This window comes from Macaca fascicularis, chromosome 1, assembly GCF_037993035.2.
Source record: "Macaca fascicularis isolate 582-1 chromosome 1, T2T-MFA8v1.1".
NCBI classification, from domain to species: domain Eukaryota; kingdom Metazoa; phylum Chordata; class Mammalia; order Primates; family Cercopithecidae; genus Macaca; species Macaca fascicularis.
Genome location: NC_088375.1, coordinates 18,889,377 through 18,909,239, shown reverse-complemented (window position 1 = coordinate 18,909,239; position 19,863 = coordinate 18,889,377). Strand labels below are relative to the sequence as shown.

General features: G+C 44.2%; 1 protein-coding gene across 2 annotated transcripts in view; it reads left to right on the top strand.

Annotated features, from left to right (window-relative positions):
• Positions 1–19,863, top strand: part of GALNT2 (polypeptide N-acetylgalactosaminyltransferase 2) — a 218,272-nt gene that overhangs the window by 137,365 nt on the left and 61,044 nt on the right. For both annotated transcript variants that reach the window (XM_065547918.2, XM_005539806.4), the window contains one exon: positions 1,041–1,194. In XM_065547918.2, the coding sequence (XP_065403990.1) occupies positions 1,091–1,194 (104 nt within the window). In that variant the 5' untranslated portion in view covers positions 1,041–1,090. The remainder of the gene's footprint in view (positions 1–1,040; positions 1,195–19,863) is intronic.

The following is a 19,863-nucleotide window of genomic DNA, read 5'->3' as shown; positions in this document are numbered from 1 at the left end:
TTATTCTGTTTACTTATTTTGTAGGAAACTTCATTTCAAGCAATGAATAACATATCCAAGATCATATAGGTGGCAAAGTGAATGGTGCTTGATGGAAACCCAGGTTGACCAGAATCATATATGTTCTCCTTGCCTCAAGTCTGCCTCTCCTTCCACCTTTCTTCTGCTGTTTGAGCGTCCTGCCTTCGTGCAGTTCTCTGGCTCTGCCTTTATTACACCTGGGTTCATCCTGACTTCGCTCGCCCGCAGTGCTCTCCCCTCAGTGCTCCTTGGTCACCACCACTGCCTCTCCCCTAGGCTAGGGCTCCTCCGTGCAGTGGTGTGTTCTTGGAGAACCTTGGGCCTCACATTCTAGGGTTCAGGCCAGTGCCAGGGGACAGGTAGGCTGCCTTGGCTTCCTTCCTTCCAGGAAGAGAACAAGTATGATGTGGCTGTTAGGAATGGCCAGGCCCCTGCTGTGCATGTGGGGACACCTCTGGGAGCCACATCCTTCACTTTCTCCCTGTGGGGTCAGGCATACCAACAGCTGCAAAAAGGACCCCTTGACAAGGTCTCACCAGAGGGTGTTTTGATATCCTGTTCTTAGGGGTTATTCTTTGTATAAACATTTATTTTTGTGTTACCTGATGTTACATGATGGAATACCTTATGTGTAGTTTATACACGATCTTCTTCACCCCACCTGAGATAATGTCAACATTATAATCCCTGGAAAGGTGGGACAAGCTGAGAGTCTCTCCTTTTATAGAGAACACGAATAATGCCGCAGTTATGGGTACTTTGATTTTACTTTGTTCACTGGACAGATGCCTGTACGCCAAGCCTTTAACTTTCACGCTGTAAATGGCAAACCTGCAATTTCCTGTTCTCCGGCTTGTAGACAGGATGATGCTTGCTTGTGCTGTTTTCAGCTAGTTTTTTTTAAATGGCCACTATGTGAAGAAGCCACGGATGTGATTTCTTAACACTTACTGCAGTCTCTGTGATGAACACTTGATCACATTTTCCCTCATCCCTACCCTCTGCTCTGCTCTTTTTAGGGAAAGTACGGTGGCCAGACTTTAACCAGGAAGGTTATGTTGGAGGGACAATGGTCCGCTCCGGGCAGGACCCTTACGCCCGCAACAAGTTCAACCAAGTGGAGAGTGATAAGCTGCGAATGGACAGAGCCATCCCTGACACCCGGCATGACCAGTAAGTACCCCACCAGGCACCCGCTGCAGCTTCATTTGCTTTCACAGAAACCAGTACGTCACTTTCACCTGTGACGCCAGAACTTCCCCATTACTCTGGGAAATTGAATGTGTGTTGTAAAACTAGGAAGAATCCTGAGGTATATGGCAATGGAACGTCACCCACAGTTAGTGGAAGGATGGTTCTAGATTCAGTTCTAGTTTTAGGTGCCCTGTGGCAGTGTGCAGAGGCTGTGGGTTTCTGGCCAGAGCATGGAAGTCAGAAAGAGAGTTGCGTGACTGGCTTTATTTATATTTACTGATCACTTGTTATTTTTCTGATCCATTCACAAAAATGCAAAATTTGTCATTGTTCCCAACCTTGGAGGAAGAAAATCTAAATTCCTGCTTATTGGGAAATGCTCTAGAGATTAGAAAGGAGAAATGAACTACCCAGCACAGTAGATGTTAAATTGAGCAGAAACACAGGAGGGACAGATGCCACCTCTCCACATCCTATACTGAAGGAAAGGCTCTTGTCCACATCTTTCTTTGTATTTTTAGAGATAGGATCTCACTGTGTCACCCAGGCTGGAATGCAGTGGCGCGATCATAGCTCACTATAACCTCAAACTCTTGGCTCAAGCAGTCCTCCCATCTCAGCCTCCTAGGTAGCTAGGACTATGGGCATTCACCACCACACCCTGATAATATTTATTTATTTAAAATTTTTTATTTTTATTTTCTGGTAGAGGTGAGGTCTTGCCATGTTGCTCAGGCTGGTCTTGAACTCCTAGCGTTAAGTGATCCTCCCACCTTAGCCTCCGAAAGTGCTGGAATTGTAAGCATGAGCCACTGATCTCCTGACCTCCTCCTCCTCCTCTTCTCTTCCCTTCCCTTCCTTTCCCTCCCCTCCTCTCCCCTCCCCTCCCCTCCTCTCCCCTCCCCTCCCTTGCCCTCCCCTCTCCTCTCCTTCCCTCCCCTCCCCTTCTCTTTTCTTTCTTACTTTTTTTTGAGACAGAGTCTTTCTCTTTTGCCTAGGCTGGAATACAGTGGTGTAATCTTGGCTCACTGCAGCCTCTGCCTCCCGGGTTCAAGCAATTCTTGTGGCTCAGCCTCCCAAGTATCTGGAATTACAGGCATCTGCCACCACACCTGGCTAATTTTTGTATTTTTAGCAAAGACGGGGTTTCACCATGTTGGTCAGGCTGGTCTCAAACTCCTGACCTCAAGTGGTCCACCCACCTCAGCCTCCCAAAGTGCTAGCAGCCTCCCAAAGTGCTGGGATTACAGGAGTGAGCCACCACTCCCACCCTTTTTTATTCTTTAGAGATCTTGAGGGTGGAGGGTACTTCGGGGTCTATGAAGCTCGGCTCAGGAGGTTGCTAGGCATTTTAAAAACAGTGTTTGTCACCACTTATCAGGAAAGTGATATCCGTAATCCTCCTTGTCATCCCATACCTGTAAGGTTTGCTGTTAAGAACGTTGATTGGGAGGCCATTCACATTGGAATTCTTAGTGAATTCATCTTGTTTCAGATTATTAAAAAATAAGGAGCTGCATTTTGAAGGCAGCTGTTTTCCTGGGTGCTTGGTATATCTTCCTGCTAAGTTACTTTTAGAGTCATTCATTCATCAGCGAATGGAATATGGATTACACATCTACCATATGTCAGGCTCTGTGCTCGGATCCTAGAATTTCAGCCAGAAAAATCTGGCCCCATTCCAGCTGCTAGGGATGGCAGGTGCACCAGGAAGTGAGGTCGTGTAGCTCCGGGGGTTGGACAGTCTACTTTGCATGAATGCTTTTGAGGCACTCAGGAGGGTGGGAGGGTCAGGACAGGTCCCAGGAGGGGTGAGTTGGGTGGGGACACCCAAGAAGAAGGAAGTGCAGAAGCCCTGCCAGGATAGCATGGGGCTTCCAGAGAGCCAGCAAGGGTCTAATGTCATGGGCAGGAGTTTCAGAGACTGATGAGGAGGCAGAGGTGGAGAGAGACAAACGGCCAGTGAAGCTATGTTCACACACACTGCATACAGTAAAACAGGGTTTTTCTCTTCTACTCTCAAGGAACTTTATGGAGAGTGTAGGTGCCAGTTAACTTCCAGGAGCTTCATTTCTTAACAGTTGTCTTTGGGTTCTAGTCAGCTGTGTTCACCTATTCTGGCTCATATTTAAGAAATATGTAGCTTTACAGTTTTTTTAGGGCCAGGGAAAAGTGTGTGTGTGTGTGTGTGTGTGTGTGTGTGTGTGTGTGTGTGTGTGTGAATATCTGATACATATGAGTATATGTAAACATACATATCTTATATAATGTTAAGAATCTCATTTTCCTAACTCTACTCCAAAAGATTGTCTTTGATTAATGTTTCCTGTCATCCATTAATTTCTTTTCTAAAGCCAGCTCTACTCAGTCCTTATGCTGTCCTGGTTAAAGTCAGCTTGACTAACTGTTAAATACTGTATCTAAAATAAGGGGTGACAAGCTGGGGTCCAAGGACCTCCAGGGAGCCATGCGTGGACTTTGAGATGTTGTGAAAGCATTGAGGCCGAAGCTGTGTGCAAGATCGCAGGTGCATATGTAGGTGCGTTTCTGGGGACAGGGTCCTTCACTTTTTTCAGAGGGTCCCAGGTGTGTACTTCCCCACGGCCAGCCCATCCCCAGGCTAACCAGGACAAGCAGCCCGTGCCGGGTGCTTCTCCGGCCCCCACCCACACGATCCGCACCACCCTTAAAGGTAGGCTTGAAGCTTATCTTCATACACAGAGAGGAAACGGAGCGCCCAGAATGTTAATAACTTGTCCAGTGATTAAGAGCTACTGACTTAAGACCAGAAAAGGTCCATATAGCTTTTAAGAAGGGCTTGGCCTAAACTCAGGCGAATAAAGTCTAGCAGAATCTAGCGCAAAAATCTTCCCTGATGACTTCAGTCGACTGCTTGGCATGACATCTCCATGAGACGGTCTGAATTTCTTTTCACCATGTGGTTTAAGAGCTAGTTTCCCACTGAGATTTTATCTTTACATACGTATCCTGAGCTGAGAGAAGAATGGTGTTCTTTCTCCTGGCTCATCAGCCTGTGGGCTGGTTTTCTCATCTACCTCCCTTGCAAGTCCCTACAAAGTCCCCAACACTATATGTACATATTTTTTTTTCAAAGTTTTTGAAATATGGGTTTGTCCAAACAGATGTTTGAATATTCATCCCACAGTGTGGGATACATTTTAGGTGGGTTTAATTTTAGTTCCAGCCAGTGTGTCATGTTCATTTGCATGTGTTAAAGGGGCAGCTGGGATGCCTTCCACATTTGTTGGATTTGGGCTAAATTAAAGTCTATCCATAGTCAATTGGATGCCTAGAGCTGAGCCGATTTAGTGTCTCAAAGTGTAAGCTCTAGAATTACCATTCTTGTTGAATGTCAGGTTAAGAAGATTGGGTTACCTCTTTGAATTTCTCTCCCAATATATCTAATGGAGAGCTGTTACAGAATTTGACCTTTCTGTATAAAATGTTTTTTGTCTCTGCAGTATCTCCCTTCATGTTGATCTATAGAAATGCTTGCATAGTAGAATTCGGTCTTTAGTTGTGATAAATCTGAAAGCAGTACAGGTGGAGGGTAATTAAGAATGAGGTGTTTGGAGTCCTACAGACCTGGGTTGAAAGTCTCAGACCCTCCAGTTCTTAATTCTGTGACCTTTATCATCTATAAGATGACATAACATTACTCCGTCTGTAACCTATGAAGATTAAGCAACACGTTTACATGGGCTGGTTGCTCCTCCCCTGAGCCGCCTCAGTGAGGTATCCCTTGACCATCTTTCCTAGGAGTTCAGCTCCCTGACTGCCACTCCAAAACGTCCCATCCCCCTTTCCTGCTTGATTTTTCTCCACAGTTCCTCTCACCACCTACACACTATGTATTTTACTTATTTTTTTCTTCATTCGTCTTTACTCCAAATAGTGAGTTATTATATCCAGGGTTGTTATTCAGACACCTCCAGGCACTCAGTAAATTCATAAGTATTTGCTGAGTGAGTGAATTGTTTAGCAGAGTGCCTGGCATATACTGAGTGCCCAATAAATCGTGCAAGATATGAAGAATAATAAAAGAATACAGGAGAAGGAAAGGGGAATATTTAAGTATAAAGGTCATGTGAACTCCAGATGGGCCACAAATAACCTTATTGTGTTTGTGTTCTCTCAGGATGGAAAACTGCCATTATAATCCGTCCCTTATTACCCTCAAGAATAGATACAAGGAATCAAGGCTTCAGAGCCTCCCAGACAGACAAACAAAAAATTCTGGGCTGTGCTTTATTTACCTTTCTAGATGTATAAAATATATTGTACCAAGAAGAAATATTTACATGGAATCAGGAAGCTTACAAAAGCCAGCTATGAGTGAAATACTAAATACTAAGTATAGGATATCTTAATATAGGCTCTCTTAGATATTAGAAAGATGATAGCCCATCTTATTTTTTTTTTCTTTTCTTTCTTCAGGGCCTCGCTCTGTCAACGCAGGCTGCAGTGGCACAATTTCGGCTCACTGTAGCCTTTCACTCTTGGGCTCAAGCGATTCTCCTGCCCCTGCCCCTGCCCCTACCCCTGCCCCTGCCCCTGCCCCAAGTAGCTGGGACCATGGGTGCACATCACGACGCTAGGCTAAGTTTTTGTAGAGATGGGGTCTTACTGTGTTGCCCAGGCTGGTCTCAAACTCCTGGTCTCAAGCAGTTCTCCCGCCTTGACCTCCCAAAGTGCTGAGATAGTAAGCGTGAGCCACCACATTCAGCCCCATCCTAGTTTTGAAAGCACGATCTCTTTTATTTTTATTTTTTTTGTATTTTTAAATTGATATAGTTACTATCTATCTTGGGGGTACATGTGAGATATTGATACCTATCTACAATGTGTAATGATCCAGCCAGGGTATTTGGGTTATCCCTCACGTCTAACGGTGATCTCTGCATGGTTTCTCAATTAAAAAAAAAAATCTTCTTGCTTGGAAATTTCAAATAAATTATCAAGACTGAAAAGCAAATTAACCCAGTGGGAATTCTGAAGTTTCTTTTTTGTAGTAAGTGTTTGTTTTTTTTCTCTCTCTCTGCATTGGGAAGCTGTTGTTACTGTCCAGGCAGAAAGTAATGGAAAGTAGCATTGGTAGGGGTGAGAAGTGGTCAGGTGGGCTGTATTCTGAAGGTGGGGCAACAGGATGTGCTAATGGACTGGACGGGGATACGGTTTGGAAGACGGTGCCAAGGATTGTGGCTGGCACAAGGGAGGACTTGCAGTCTCCTCAGCTGAGATATGGGGAGGCTGTGAGTGGAGCAGGTGTGGGGAAATTTGGACATGTTAATGCCGCTCAGTGTAGGTGGACCTGTTTTGTAGGTGGTGGGATATGTGTCTGGTGTTCAGGAGGAAGGTCTTCGCGGGAATGTAAATTTGGAAATGTTCAGCGTATGGATGGTATTTAAAACCATGAGGCTGGGTGTTAAGCCCAAGGGAATGGATGCAGACAGAAGAGGCCCAAGGCCTGAGCCCTGGACGATTCCAACATTGAGATCTTTAGCTGTGAATCTGGAGCCAACGGCTGACACTTGAGGACAGTCTAACACTGTAGATTGCGTACTATTTTAGGCTGTGTTCCCGTGATCAGGAGATATAATTTCATGAAACGATGCAACTGTGAAGCTAAAAGGAGCCTCAGGGGAGTGTCTAATTCAGTGGTTCTCAGCCTCGAGCTGTGCCACCCACCCAGAGCGAAGATGGAAATGTGGGGGTGGAGGATCGGGGGTTGTTAGAATACCCGTGGGGTGCTCCTGGCATTTACCACCAGGGCCCAGTGAAGCCACATGTTTCGTATAGCCCAGGTTGGTCTGACGCATTGAAGAAACTATCCTGCCCAAATGGCCACAGGGCTTCCTGTCAAGCCCTCATTTACTTATTTCCCCCTATTAGTTAAAAAAAAAAATGCATGTTGGAAGTTTTTTTTTGTTTGTTTTTTTCTGTTACTGCTCTGAGTCGTACCTGCCTTCTGCATCATCCAGCCCTCAAAGGCAGGGTTGAAAGCCATCACCTCCTGAGCTTTGTAGCCCATACAGGCCCCGTCGGAAGTCTCTGTCCCTCTGACTGGCAGCCCCATGCTTTTAAGTCTTGATAATTTATTTGAAATTTCCAAGCAAGAAGTTGTGGACTGAATTGTGCTCCCTCAAGTTTCATACGTTGAAGTCCCAAACCCCAGAGTGACTGTATTTGGAGACAGGTCCTTTGTGGAGGTGATTAAGGTTACAGGAGGTCCTAAGGGGTGGCGCCCTTATCCACCCCATCCTGATCCACGTGTGCTACAGGGCAGGTGTCCTTATAGGAAGAGGAAGATGCAGAGCGATCTTTTTCCCTCCCATGTGAGCACACAGCAGAACGGGGCCACCTGCAAGCCAGGAAGAAGCCTCACCAGGAGCCAGATCTGCCGGTACCTTGATCTGAGCTTCCAGCCTGGAGAAGGCTCACACCTGTAATCCCAGCACTTTGGGAGGCCAAGGCCGGTGAATCGCTTGAGTCCAGGGGCTTGAGATCAGCCTGGGCAACACAGCGAAACCCCTCTCTACAAAAAAATACGAAAGTCAGCTGGGCATAGTGGCTGACGCTTGTGGTCCCAGCTACTAGGGATGCTGAAGCGGGGGGATGGCTTGAGCCCAGGAAGTTGAGCCTGCACTGCACTACAGCCTGGGTGGCAGAGCAAGACCTTGTCTCCAAAAAAGAAAATAAGTCTATTGTTTAAGGTCCCGTCTGTGGTATTGTCAGGCCAAGCTGACTAATACAGAGTGGAAATGATACATCTTGACCAGCAGGCCAGTGGAAGGGCCGGCCAGCCAGATCCTGAAATGACTTGGGTAACACGTGCTTCCATTTTCTCTTAAGTTCTTCTGAAGCCCCCGCCCACCCAGTGTTATCTGGTTCGGAGGTTCCTGGGGTAACATACCCTTGATGCCTTCTTTAGAGTATGCTGTGCTTAGGAAGTGAGTGTCGTCAGGCTGGAGCGTTTCTGGGATCCAAACTCCTTTCCAGGAGGGTTTTGATTTTTTGCCTGGAAATGCATCTGATAAGAAAATAAAGTAGAGGAACCCAGGAAGTTTATGAAATCTCTTTCTCTCTACTAGGGAAAACTCGGGACAGTTTACTTTGAAGTCGTTTACATATGTAAAATGAAATAAATCTTTAGGGGGGAAACCCATTTTCTTTGTTTTCTTCTTTCCTCTGTCTACTAGACACCATTCCTTTTCACTTATTTCATTAAATCCTTTAAAAACGAGACCTGCCTGGTAAAGAAACAGGTTTCCTTCAGGTTTCAAACGTTTAGTTATTAGAAAGCTTTTCTCTGCCTGGCCCCCACCACATTTCACACGTGGGGTTTTGAAACATTTTTGTGTCTCAAGCTGAAATACCAGCGCCCGTACCATATCCCCACAAAGGAACCTTCTTTGAGACAAGTATGTCCAAGTTGTTTATCTAATCGGTTTATCTTTAAGCCAAGAATATGTTGTTTTTACTCCAGTTACAGATGATAGTGTCTCAGCCTTTATTTAGAAGAATCACTAAAGAACTCTATTTTGACCACTTTTGAAATGTCTGCCTTTAACACAGCCAAAACATAGGTCAGAGCTCTTAAGGGTGTGTTCTTTTATTTGTTTTTTACGGGCATTTTAAGAGGGCAGACATTGAAGGCCTGGGTTGTGCTGTTTATCTCACTAGAATGTCAGCGTTGATGTCAGTTGTTTTAAGAGTGGTTAATCAGGATTAAGGATTGTGGGGAAAGATAAAGTCCAAACTTCCCATTCTTACTCTGGAAGAACAAACATTGCTGAAGCCAAGAAAAGGTTTTCAGCATTAAGTCAGCCAGCTTGGAGGGAAGCTTTGGCTAAGGCAACTATTAGGGGACTCGGAGTTTTCTTTTTAGGGGGGCAGAAGATCTAGGGAAATCCACACAGCTCCCCAGTGGAGTGTGATTGGAGATCCAGGCAGGACTGGAGCCTTGTCCTTTTGTTGTACTTGTCGGCAGCTCACGGTGTCTCCTAAACATGCGCCGCTGGCCTCCTGAGATTCTCGTGACGGAGCCACTGCTCTATGGTGAGCTGGCCCGAGCACCCACTACTCCCACACTGATTTGCAGCCCAACTCCAACTCTGTATGCTGCACCACAGAGTCCTGGTGGAGGAGATAGGAAGCCACGTGGGGTGTCACATGTGGGGACAGGCGCTTCTCTAGGCTTAGCTGTTCTGGCTTTGTTGGCATTTGTGGCTGTGGGGCCGGTGGAGTTTGGGTGTGGTGTAACAGCGAATCTTTAAAAGTCTGTTCAATAATCACAATAACAAAACAGTTCATGAGCATTTTTTGGTATCAAGGCCTGTGCCCATCCTTTTGTGTGCGTTAATTTTATTTAAGACTGGGCACAGTGGCTCACACCTGTCATTTCAGGTGTTTGAGAGGCTGAAGCAGGAGGATAGCTTGAGACCAACCTGGGCAATATAGTGAGACCCCATCTTTAAAAAAATAATAATTACTCTAGTGTGATGGTGTGCACCTGTAGTCCCAGCTGCTTGGGAGGCTGAGATGGGAGGGTCACTGGAGCCCAGAAGTTTGTGGTTGCAGTGAGCTATGATCATGTTATTGAACTCCAGCCTGGGCAACAGAGTGAGACTCTTATTTCTAAAAATAAAAATTTAAAAATTTTATTTATTCTGTGTCACACTCCTGTAAAGTGGGTAGGGATGCTGTGCTTCTGATAATGTCATATACCAGTTCCCAGAAGGCTCGGAACTCAGACCCCACTTCCAGAAAGTAGAAGAGTCGCACGCAGGAGTCAGGTTCAGCGGGATGTAAGCCCAGTTTGCAGAGCAGAGGTCACCTTTCCCGTTTTTCACATTGTCAGTAGGAACATATTTAGGGAGAGGCAGGCAGCTGGGATATCCCAGGGCCTCATAAGGCACTACCTTGTATCTAGAGAGCCTTAGCCCCTGGGGATGTTACAGTTATTTAGCCATGAAGTTTTCTCGCTTGTCTGTGAGGCGGATGAGAGAGGTGAGCCGCTTGACTGAGCTCTAACAGGCCTCCCTGGTGGAGGAATTGGAGTGCTCTATATCCCTGGCTCAGGGTTCTGTCTGATAGTTGTGGCTCCCTTACTGTCTGCTCTTCCCAGGGTCTTTTATACTCCTGGCTTTTAGGCATGAGTCTTGGCATGAGGCCTGAATGCACCTAAAAAATGGAAGAGATTACTTTGGGAGGCCGAGGCGGGTGGATCATGAGATCAGGAGGTCGAGACCATCCTGGCTAACACGGTGAAACCCCGTGTCTACTAAAAATACAAAAAATTAGCCAGCGGTGGTGGCGGGCGCCTGTAGTCCCAGCTACTCGGGAGGCTGAGGCAGGAGAATGGCGCGAACCCGGGGGGCAGAGCTTGCAGTGAGCCGAGATCGCGCCACTGCACTCCAGCCTGTGCAACAGAGCGAGACTCCGTCTCAAAAAAAAAAAAAAAAAAGGAAGAGATGGTTGTTGGTAACTTGCAGCCAAACAACCTCCTAAGGGAAGCTGGCCACACGTTGATGGGATCCTGAGAAGTGAAGAAGAAATGGGGTTGTTTTTCCTTTTCCAGTTTCAGGTTCTCAAAGAAAATGTACTGCAAGAGTGCATTCTGTTTCTGTTCCCTTGGAACATTGCTGATGCTGTTCAGGAAGTGAGACTTCTACTTGTGTGTTCAGTCAGTGTGACATCTCTACCTGTCAGTGTGACATCTCTGCCTGCTGTTGGAAGGGTGCTGGCAGGCTCAGCGAGAAATATGAGATGTGGGGAGTGGAAAGTGGCCAGCAATAATGGCTCCTTGCCTAACAGCTCCCCCACCAACTCATTCCAGGTTCTAACTTGCATCTGATGTGCATAGTTCACACCAAAGCTATGCCATTATTCATCAGCGGGCTCGTTTGTGTTTTGTTTTTATTTTCTGTGTCTTTATAAAACCAACTTCTGGGTTCAACCACAGATCATTCTTTTTCTTCCCTTTATATGTTTCCTCCTTTTTTTTTTTTTTTTTTTTTGACTATTTCAGGCCTTATCTCCATCTGAATTAAAGAATGCATTGAGACTGGTATAAGTAGACTATTGATTTGACTGTAGAGATTTCGTTTGTGTCAATGTTGGCATCTCTGAAGGGCCCATTTCAAGTCTCCTTTTCAAAGATCATTAGCAAATGTATTCTCAAAGCTTAACACCTGAGTGCCTGCTCACATGTGTGGCTCAGTTTCCCCATCTGTAACTCTGGGTTATGGTTTGGGCAAAAGCACAATGATGCTAAATGAGTTGTGTAATTTGCTTTTTTTATTCTTTAGTCCTTTCTTTCTGCCACCATCCTGGGAATGCAGTGATGACCATGAGGATCATTTTTGTTGTCAAGAAACTGTAGTCTAGCAGGAGAGGCAGACAAGGAAACAGACAATTATGTAGCCTAGTAAGGATAACCTAACCACCTCTAGACCATTTACAATAGGGCTCTGTTCTTTCTGTTTTAGACCTGTTGGTGAGTTTCTGTTATTTTCTTAGTAGACTGGCCCTTTTATCATTATGAAATGCACTTCTTATCAGTGGTAATGCTGCTTGTCTTACAATATCAGTATAGCTGCGTCTTTCTTTGGTTTCATGGTTTTGCATGGTATATATTTTCCCATGCTTTCACTTTGAAACTTTTTATGTCCTTATATTTAAAGTGCATCTTCTGTAAGTAGCCTATAGTTGGATTTTGGACTTTCATCTGCTCTAACAGTCTTTGTCTTTTATTTGGTGTATTTAGTTCTTTTACATTTAATGTTAAATACTAGTTTATTGGGGTTTAACACCAACATCTCACTGGTTGTGTTCTATTAGTTCCACCTGTTTTGTGTTTCCTTTTCCCTTTCATCTTCCTTCTACATTAAGTATTTTCTTCTCTATTGGTTTGCTAAATTCTTGACTAGCAAGTCCACATGTAGAACCTAATGTAAATGAATAATTTTATTACTTCTTAGACAATGCACAGACCTTATAATAATTTACCTCCCACTTAACCTTCAGCCCTTTGTGCTCCTTATGTCATTCAGCTTAATTCTCTCTTTATAAACTCTACAGGATATCTTCTGTTGTTTTATGCAGTAAATATCCTTTTGATTTATTCACATATTTATATTCCCATTGCTCCTCATTTCTTATATTTCTATTTTTCTACCTAAGACCATTTTCCTTCTGTATTTCATTAGCATTTCTCTTAGTACCAGTTTGCTGGCAATGAATTCTATCCTTTTGTTGGTCTGAAAACATCTTCACTTTACTTTTTTTTTTTTTTTTTGAGACGGAGTCTCATTCATGTTACCCAGGCTGGAGTGCATTGGTGCAATCTAAACTCACTGCAACCTCCGCCTCCCCAGTTCAAGTGATTCTCCTGCCTCAGCCTCCCAAGTAGCTGGGATTACAGGCACCCACCACCATGCCTGGCTAATTTTGTATTTTTAGTAGGGATAAGCTTCACCATGTTGGCCAGGATGGTCTTGAACTCCTGACCTTAAGCCATCTGCCCGCCCCAGCCTCCCAAAGTGCTGGGATTACAGGCGTGAGCCACCACCCCTGGCTTACTTTTGTTTTTGAAGTCTTTTCACTGACTGCAGAATTCTGGGTTGACAGTGACTGTCAGCACCTTTACGTTGTCTTTCAGTTGTCTTCTGTTTTTTGTTGTTTCTGGTGAAATGTACTTTTAGTCTTCTTGTTCTCTTTGAAGACATTTTGACTTTTCCTTCCAGCTGTCTTTTCAGATATTTCTTTTTTTCAGCAATTTTGCCGTAATATGCCTAGAAGTTGTTTTCCTTGTGCTGAACCTGTTTGGGATTCGTGGAATTGCCTGACTTGAGCTTCGTGCCTTGTCAGTTTTGCCATGTTGCAGTTCTGTCTCCTCTTCCTCTGAGACCCTCATTTCATCTTTGTTAGATATTTCTACATTTCTTCTGTCCCTCATAAGCTGTTTTCTGTACTTTTTATTCTTTTTGATTCCCTGTGTCTCAGTCTGGATATATTTCTATTGGCCTGCTTCCTGTTCATTGATCCTTTCCTCTGCTCTGTCTAGTCTGCTTTTAAATCCACTGCTGAATTCTTCATTTCAGTGATTGTGTTGTGTTGTGTATGAATAAATACAGAGATATTTCAGGGCTCTCACTGACTTTTTCCTCCAAAGAGGATTTAGTTTTGTTCTCCGGCAAGCAGTTAAAATAGGGCAGGTCACCTTAATCAAGTCTGGAATTGAGCTGGTATAAAGCTGGGTTTTGGTCTTTTATGAGAGAGCTGGTGAGTTTCCAGTTCTCTTTTGCCACTAGGAAGTAGCCCTACGTGATTCGACCTGGAAGTCTGGGATATTTATCAGAGCCCAGTTTCCTCAACAAGTCCTGAAGTCCATTTCTGGCCGCCACAGCCCCATGGCACCTCCAGAGGCTTTCACTTGACTCTGCACCTACAAGACCATTGCTTGTGCTTGGCCAGGCTCTGTCGGCCGTTTGGCTCCATGCTGTTTGAGGGGAAGAGGATCAGAGAATGTTGGCCTTCCTCTCTAGGTGCTTCTCCTTTCTGGAAACCTGACCTCACAACACGTGGCTGCTTTGCCAGCTCTCCAGTGCCTTCAAATAGATTCTTCAGTGTATTTCATCCACAATTTCTGGTTGCTTTTAGTGAGTAGGTTGGTCTACAGCAAGGAACTTTATTGTCACTAAAAGCAGGAAAAACACCTGGGTGTTGTATTTGGAATTCAAATCCACTCCGAATTTGGCAGTTTATAAATTTTGCCCTGAGCAGTAATGTCTATCTCGAAGGAGAGTAAATAGAAATATAGGCTTGAAGTTGGGATGTGTCGCTTTTAGTAATAGCTCAACCAGCTATTAGCTCCCAGACTGAAGTTAAAATAATCTCTCTGTAAACCCTGGGTTTCTTATCTGTAAAACAACAATCATGCCTGCCCAGCCTGTCTTACAGCATTTTTATTAGATTCAGATGTACACATAAACTACATACATCACACAGATACAGAATATTAGGATAGTGACTAGTGGCTTGTATATATATCAGCTTTGAGTAAAGAATGAACTGTTACTTTGTTACGCTTTGCTCTCAAAATGTGTGACATGCCTGGCAGACTTTCGCCTTCCAGTATGTGAATGCCTCTATCACATTGAGATGGTATTGTATTGTTTTATCATAGAACCAAAAACAGTTGTGGAAATAGCTGTGAAGCAGTGATCCTACCTATTTCAGAAAGAAATTAGACCAGGAAAAATGGAGTCAACAGTTTTGCTTGATAAACGAGATCAATCTTTGGGTCCTAACAATCTGTCCTACTTCAACTACCCATTTAAAACCCATCACTCCCCCCCCCCCCCGCCGTCGTGGAACCACGAAACTGGAAAAACAACTTTCTTTTTCAATGGAAGGGTTTTGTATATTTTAGGAAACAGTCAAAGTACTATAAAATTTATTTTAACTTTTTTTTGTCATTTGGGCTATATATTTCACTTGAATATGGTTTCAATCTGTGACGTTTCTAATGAACTTAAAAGAAGCAGCATTGTCAGTTTATGGTACATTCATTATTAAGCCAAAACACCTATCTGTTCACTGGTGTAACTGACAATTCACGTATACTTTGGAGTTGTTTATTTATGTAGATGGGGTGTCACCCCATTGCACAAGCTGGAGTACAGAAGTGTGATCATAGCTCACTGTAACAAACTCCTGGGCTCACGCCATCCCCCTGAGTAGCTAAGACTACAGGTATGCGCCACTGTACCTAGCTAATTTAAAAAATTGTTTAGTAGAGACAGGGTGTTGCTACGTTGCCAGCCCTGGCCTCAAACCCCTGACCTCAAGCGATCCTCTTGCCTTTACCTCCCAAAGTGGTGGGATTACAGGCGTGAGCCACTGTGCCCGGCCTGTACTCTGGAGTTGTTAAATGTTAATGATGGAACCCATGAGGCCCATAATCCCCGCTGCCATCTGTAAAATTTAAAGTTCAGACTTTTATAGTAACGACTGTCTTAACTGTATTGAATGAGTCATGATTTTCTTCATCTGACAATAATGTGAGAAAATCCACACCTCTTTGGAAATTCACGTTATTTAAAAAAGGAAATATCCCAATAGGAATATTGTACTTGGATTTAAAGTTTTATGTTCACTGAAAATTTCCTTTTATTCTTGGATTTGTGCATTTATTTAGCAAAGATTTGAGTGCTAACTGCATGACAGGTGTTTTTCTGGTCACTGGGCAAACAGCTGTGAACGAAACATTAAAAAACCAACAACTCTGCCATCATAGAGCTCACATTAAGAGGATGGGGGAGAAAACAATAAAATAAATCATTAATTATATGGTTTTTTAAAAGCATGTTAAATACAGAAGAGAAAAAAAAATAAGCGGTGGAGGTTAGGAGTGTGGAAGAAGAGTCAAGGGTTTTAGTACTAAACAGGTGATCAGGGAAGGTCTCCTTGACTGAAAGGTGTTTAGGCAAAGACCTGAGGGAAGGGACGAGGGAGTGTCCATTTGAATAACTGGGAAGAGAGTTCTCATCAGAGGAGGTGGCAAGGGCAAAGTCCCCCAAAGAGGTAGTGTGCCAGGCCTATCCAAAGGACAGCAGGAAGCCAGAGTCGCTAGGCAGGAGGCCATGAGGAAGAGTAGAAGGAGGTGAGGTCTGAGAAGAGTCAAGGCACCAAGCCCTAGGAGCCTGGAGGCGTGTGGTAAGGGCACTGGCTTTGTCTTTGTCATAGTCCGTTTTGTGCTGCTATAACAAAATACCTGAGACTGGGTAACTGACAAAGAACGGAAGTTTACTTCTTACAATGTGGAGGCTGGGAAGTCCAAGATCTTTAAGCCGGCAGGCTCACATTGTCTGGTGAGAATCTGGTTTGTGCTTTCAAGATGGCACCAAGAACAGTGGATCTTCCAGAGGGGACAAAGGCTGTGTCCTCACATGGCAGAAGGCAGAAAGGCAAAAAAGGGACAAACTCCCTTCATTAAGCCCTTTTAAAGGGCCTTCGTTCCTTTCGCAAAGGGAGAAGCCTTCATTATCTAATCACCTCTTAAAGGTTCTATCACCACTACATTGGCTGTTAAGTTGCAACACCTGCATTTTGGAAGAGACTCATTCAAATCATAGCAGCCATTGAGTGAGATGGAAGCCATTGTAGGTTTGGGAGCAGAGGAACAGCATGACCTGAATTAGGCCTCTAAAGGGTCAGTCTTTTAAAAGGTTGCTGTGATAAGACCAGATTTATTGGGGGTGGGGTGGGAAATACAAGGCCGGAAGCGGAGAAACCTATTGCCATGATCCAGCCAAGATGACAATGGCTAAGAACAGGGGACTAGCAATGGAGGTGGTGAGAGGTGGTTGGATTCTGGATGCCTTTGGAAGGTAGAGATGACAAGATATGCTAAATCGGATGTGGAGTGTGAAGAAGAGAGGGGTGAAGGATGCCACTGAATTTCTTGACCAAATAACTTGAAGAATGGACTTGTCCTTTGCTGAGCAGGGAGCAGTACAACCTCTTGGTTAAGGTGTGGATGCTGGCACCAGGTCTGCCATGTTGGAATCCCAGTTATCCCTTCAGCAGCTGCACGATCTTGGCATGTCACTTAGCTCCTTCGTGCCCTAGTTTCCTCAGATATAAGTTAAGGTGATGATAAACTCATCTCATGGGCTGCTGTGAGGACTAAGTGGGTTAACACCTGTAAGTGACTTAGCACAGTGGCTGGCACATAATCAGTACTAAATGAATAGCTGCTATTCAAGAAGCATTGCTGGAAAGATTAGGAGAGAAGTTTTCATCTAAGTGGAACTGTCAAGTAGGTGGATGAAGATACACAAAAATCCGGAATTCAGGGGGCAGGCCTGGGTAGAAGTTACACAGTTGAGATTGTCAACGTTTATGGATGGTTTTAAAATCATTTTGTTATCTATCCCTGAATGTGTATTTTTAAATGTGGAGGTATTTCTGGTTACCAAAATAGGCTTAAAGCAAGGGTCCCCAACCCCTAAGCCATGGACCAATAGCAACACATGGCCTGTTAGGAACTAGGCCACACGGCAGGAGGTGAGCAGGGGATGAGCGAGCATTACTGCCTGAGCTCCGCCTCCTGTCAGATCAGCATGGGCATTAGATTCTCATAGGAGCACGAACCCTATTGTGAACTGCACATGCAAGGGATCTAGGTTGTGGGCTCCTTATGAGAATCTAATGCCTGATGATCTGAGACGGAACAGTTTTATCCCAAACCATCTCCTCCCTCCACCATCTGTAGAAAAAATTGTCTTCCATGAAACTGTTCCTTGGTGCCAAAAAAGTTGGGGACCGATGGCTTAAGGGACACTGGGTTTGTTATCTGTTGCCTCTTCTTTATGATGATGATTGAATTTCCTCTGGCATCTTTGCTGTGTCCCTTTAAACCAAGTCTTTTTTATTCTTGGTAATTCTTTAAGTGCAAAGGCCAAGGCACTTGTTCTTGATATTCACATGTAAGTGCATCCTGTTGAAGTTGGAAAGTTCCCTGTATGTTGCTGTAGGCTAGAATAAAGCAATGCCCTGGTTGCCTAATGCTGCTTGGCCAACATGTACTGGTGCGTGGGACCATGAGCTGCCCAAGTGGCCTTGGTGGCTTTCTGTTCTGGCATCCCTCTCAAATTAACCCTTTCCTCTCATTGCCACTCTTGGTGCAGTCCCTTGTCCTCCCTTCTGAGTCACTGGACCTGCTTCCTCAGATCTCTCACTACCTCCCCCAGGCCTGTATTCTATGTGCCCCTCCCACACAAGAACTAAGCTATGGTGAGGGCACCTGGATCCCTCTCCTGGGCCCTGCATAGATGGCCTGCAGTAGCCAGTCCTGCCTTCCCCACCCACTTACCTTTCTTGAGACTTCTTATGTGGATGCATTCCAGATGTGGGGGCATTCTTTACAAAGCGTTTGTTCATTCATGTTATTCTCCACTGCCCTTCTAAACCTTTTTAAATGGGTGTGTCCCTTAAAACACAGTTCACCTAGATTCTTCCAAAGAGTCGCTTCTGACTGGCCCCATGCCATGGGATTGCTGCCCTCACTTGAGACCTTGCCACCCCCAACCAGAGTCTCTGTGCCTGGGCTTTCTTGTTTTACAGCTGTGCATGATTTCTCCAGGTATTTCATAAGCTACTTTGGGACAGAGACTATCTGTAATTAGACAGTTTTCTAATTCCTCACTGAAATTCTTAGGGAATTCAGATTTTTTAAAAAAAATATAGAGGGGTATTAATGATATATGCACAATTTGTGAAATAATGTTTTAAATCTTCAGACAGTACCTTGTAATTAAACACACTAATATTTTTGCAGCAAAACATGAATATGCATACCAAGTGGGATAAATCAGGAGAACAGACATCAGGTTAGGTTTTACTGCCACATAATTCAGATCACGGCAGGCTTTGTCACCAAATAGGATACAGATTTTTCCCAGGATTTTTTTTTTTTAATGTTGGAATCACAGATTAGGAATTATGGACCCTCGCTAGGTAAATAAAGAAGAGTGCCATTGATTCTGCTGCTACATGATAGCCAGTCCTGGAGGGACCAGAGCCTACTTTTGGGTTCCCATGCTATAGAGAGGGGGACAAGGCATAAAGGGAGTCGAAACTCTGGGGGTGGTCTTCAGCTTGATCTCCTGCAGGGCCTCTGGTGCACAGGTTGCCCTTGAGATTGGTTAGCACCCAGCGCAGCTCCTGGTAGGCTTTGCCGCTCACTCACTGTCCCCACGTGTTGTCTGGGCTGAACTAGATCTCTCTTGGTAGCTGCTTTTATGGAATCACTCAGTTAACCCAGTTGACTGTAGAATCCCATCTGCAAAGAGGCACCCCCTGGAGGCCAGTGCATGGTGGTGCCATCAAACGAAGGCACTTCTGTTAGGGTTGGTCCATTCTTGGGCTTAGTCAGACCCGCCATAAGGAAATCATGGTAAGATGTGACGGTGATGGTAATGATCTGCCTTCTATTGTTGGCAAACCTTGTCTTGGCCAAATATTAGCTAAAATCTCTGAATTGGTCTCTGTTTCACCTAGATACCAATGGTCTACACAGTGGGCTGTTAGCAACCTTGTATCACGAACTCCCCAAGTTCTTCTTTCTTTAAATACACCGAATTACTCCAAACCGGTTTTTTCTTTAAAGACAAAGCTTTTTAAAAGTAGATACGTGTTTGTTGCACACAGAAAAAAAAATCTAAAAGCTTCACATCGTCTCCTCCCTTGTGAATGTCCTTCCTAATTTGCGTCATACCCTCTGATGTTCGATGTATGTCATTTTATATAAATACAATGACAATAAAATGACACTGTATTTGCTGTTTACCTGCCTGCTTTTTTTCATTCAATAATACATAGGAAATATTTTCTAGGATTGTTAAATATATAACTTCCCTTTTAAAAAACTCTATATCCCATTTTATGTTTATTTAGCTAGCTCTCTATTAATGGACTGCTAGATTCTTTTCCTTTTTAATGCTAATAGTGTTGGGGTAAATATTTTTGAATAACCTCTTCACTCTCTCATTTAAAAGAAAATGCTATTTGAGATGACAGTGTGTTATTTGGTTCTGAAAATGTACCACAATTTACTCA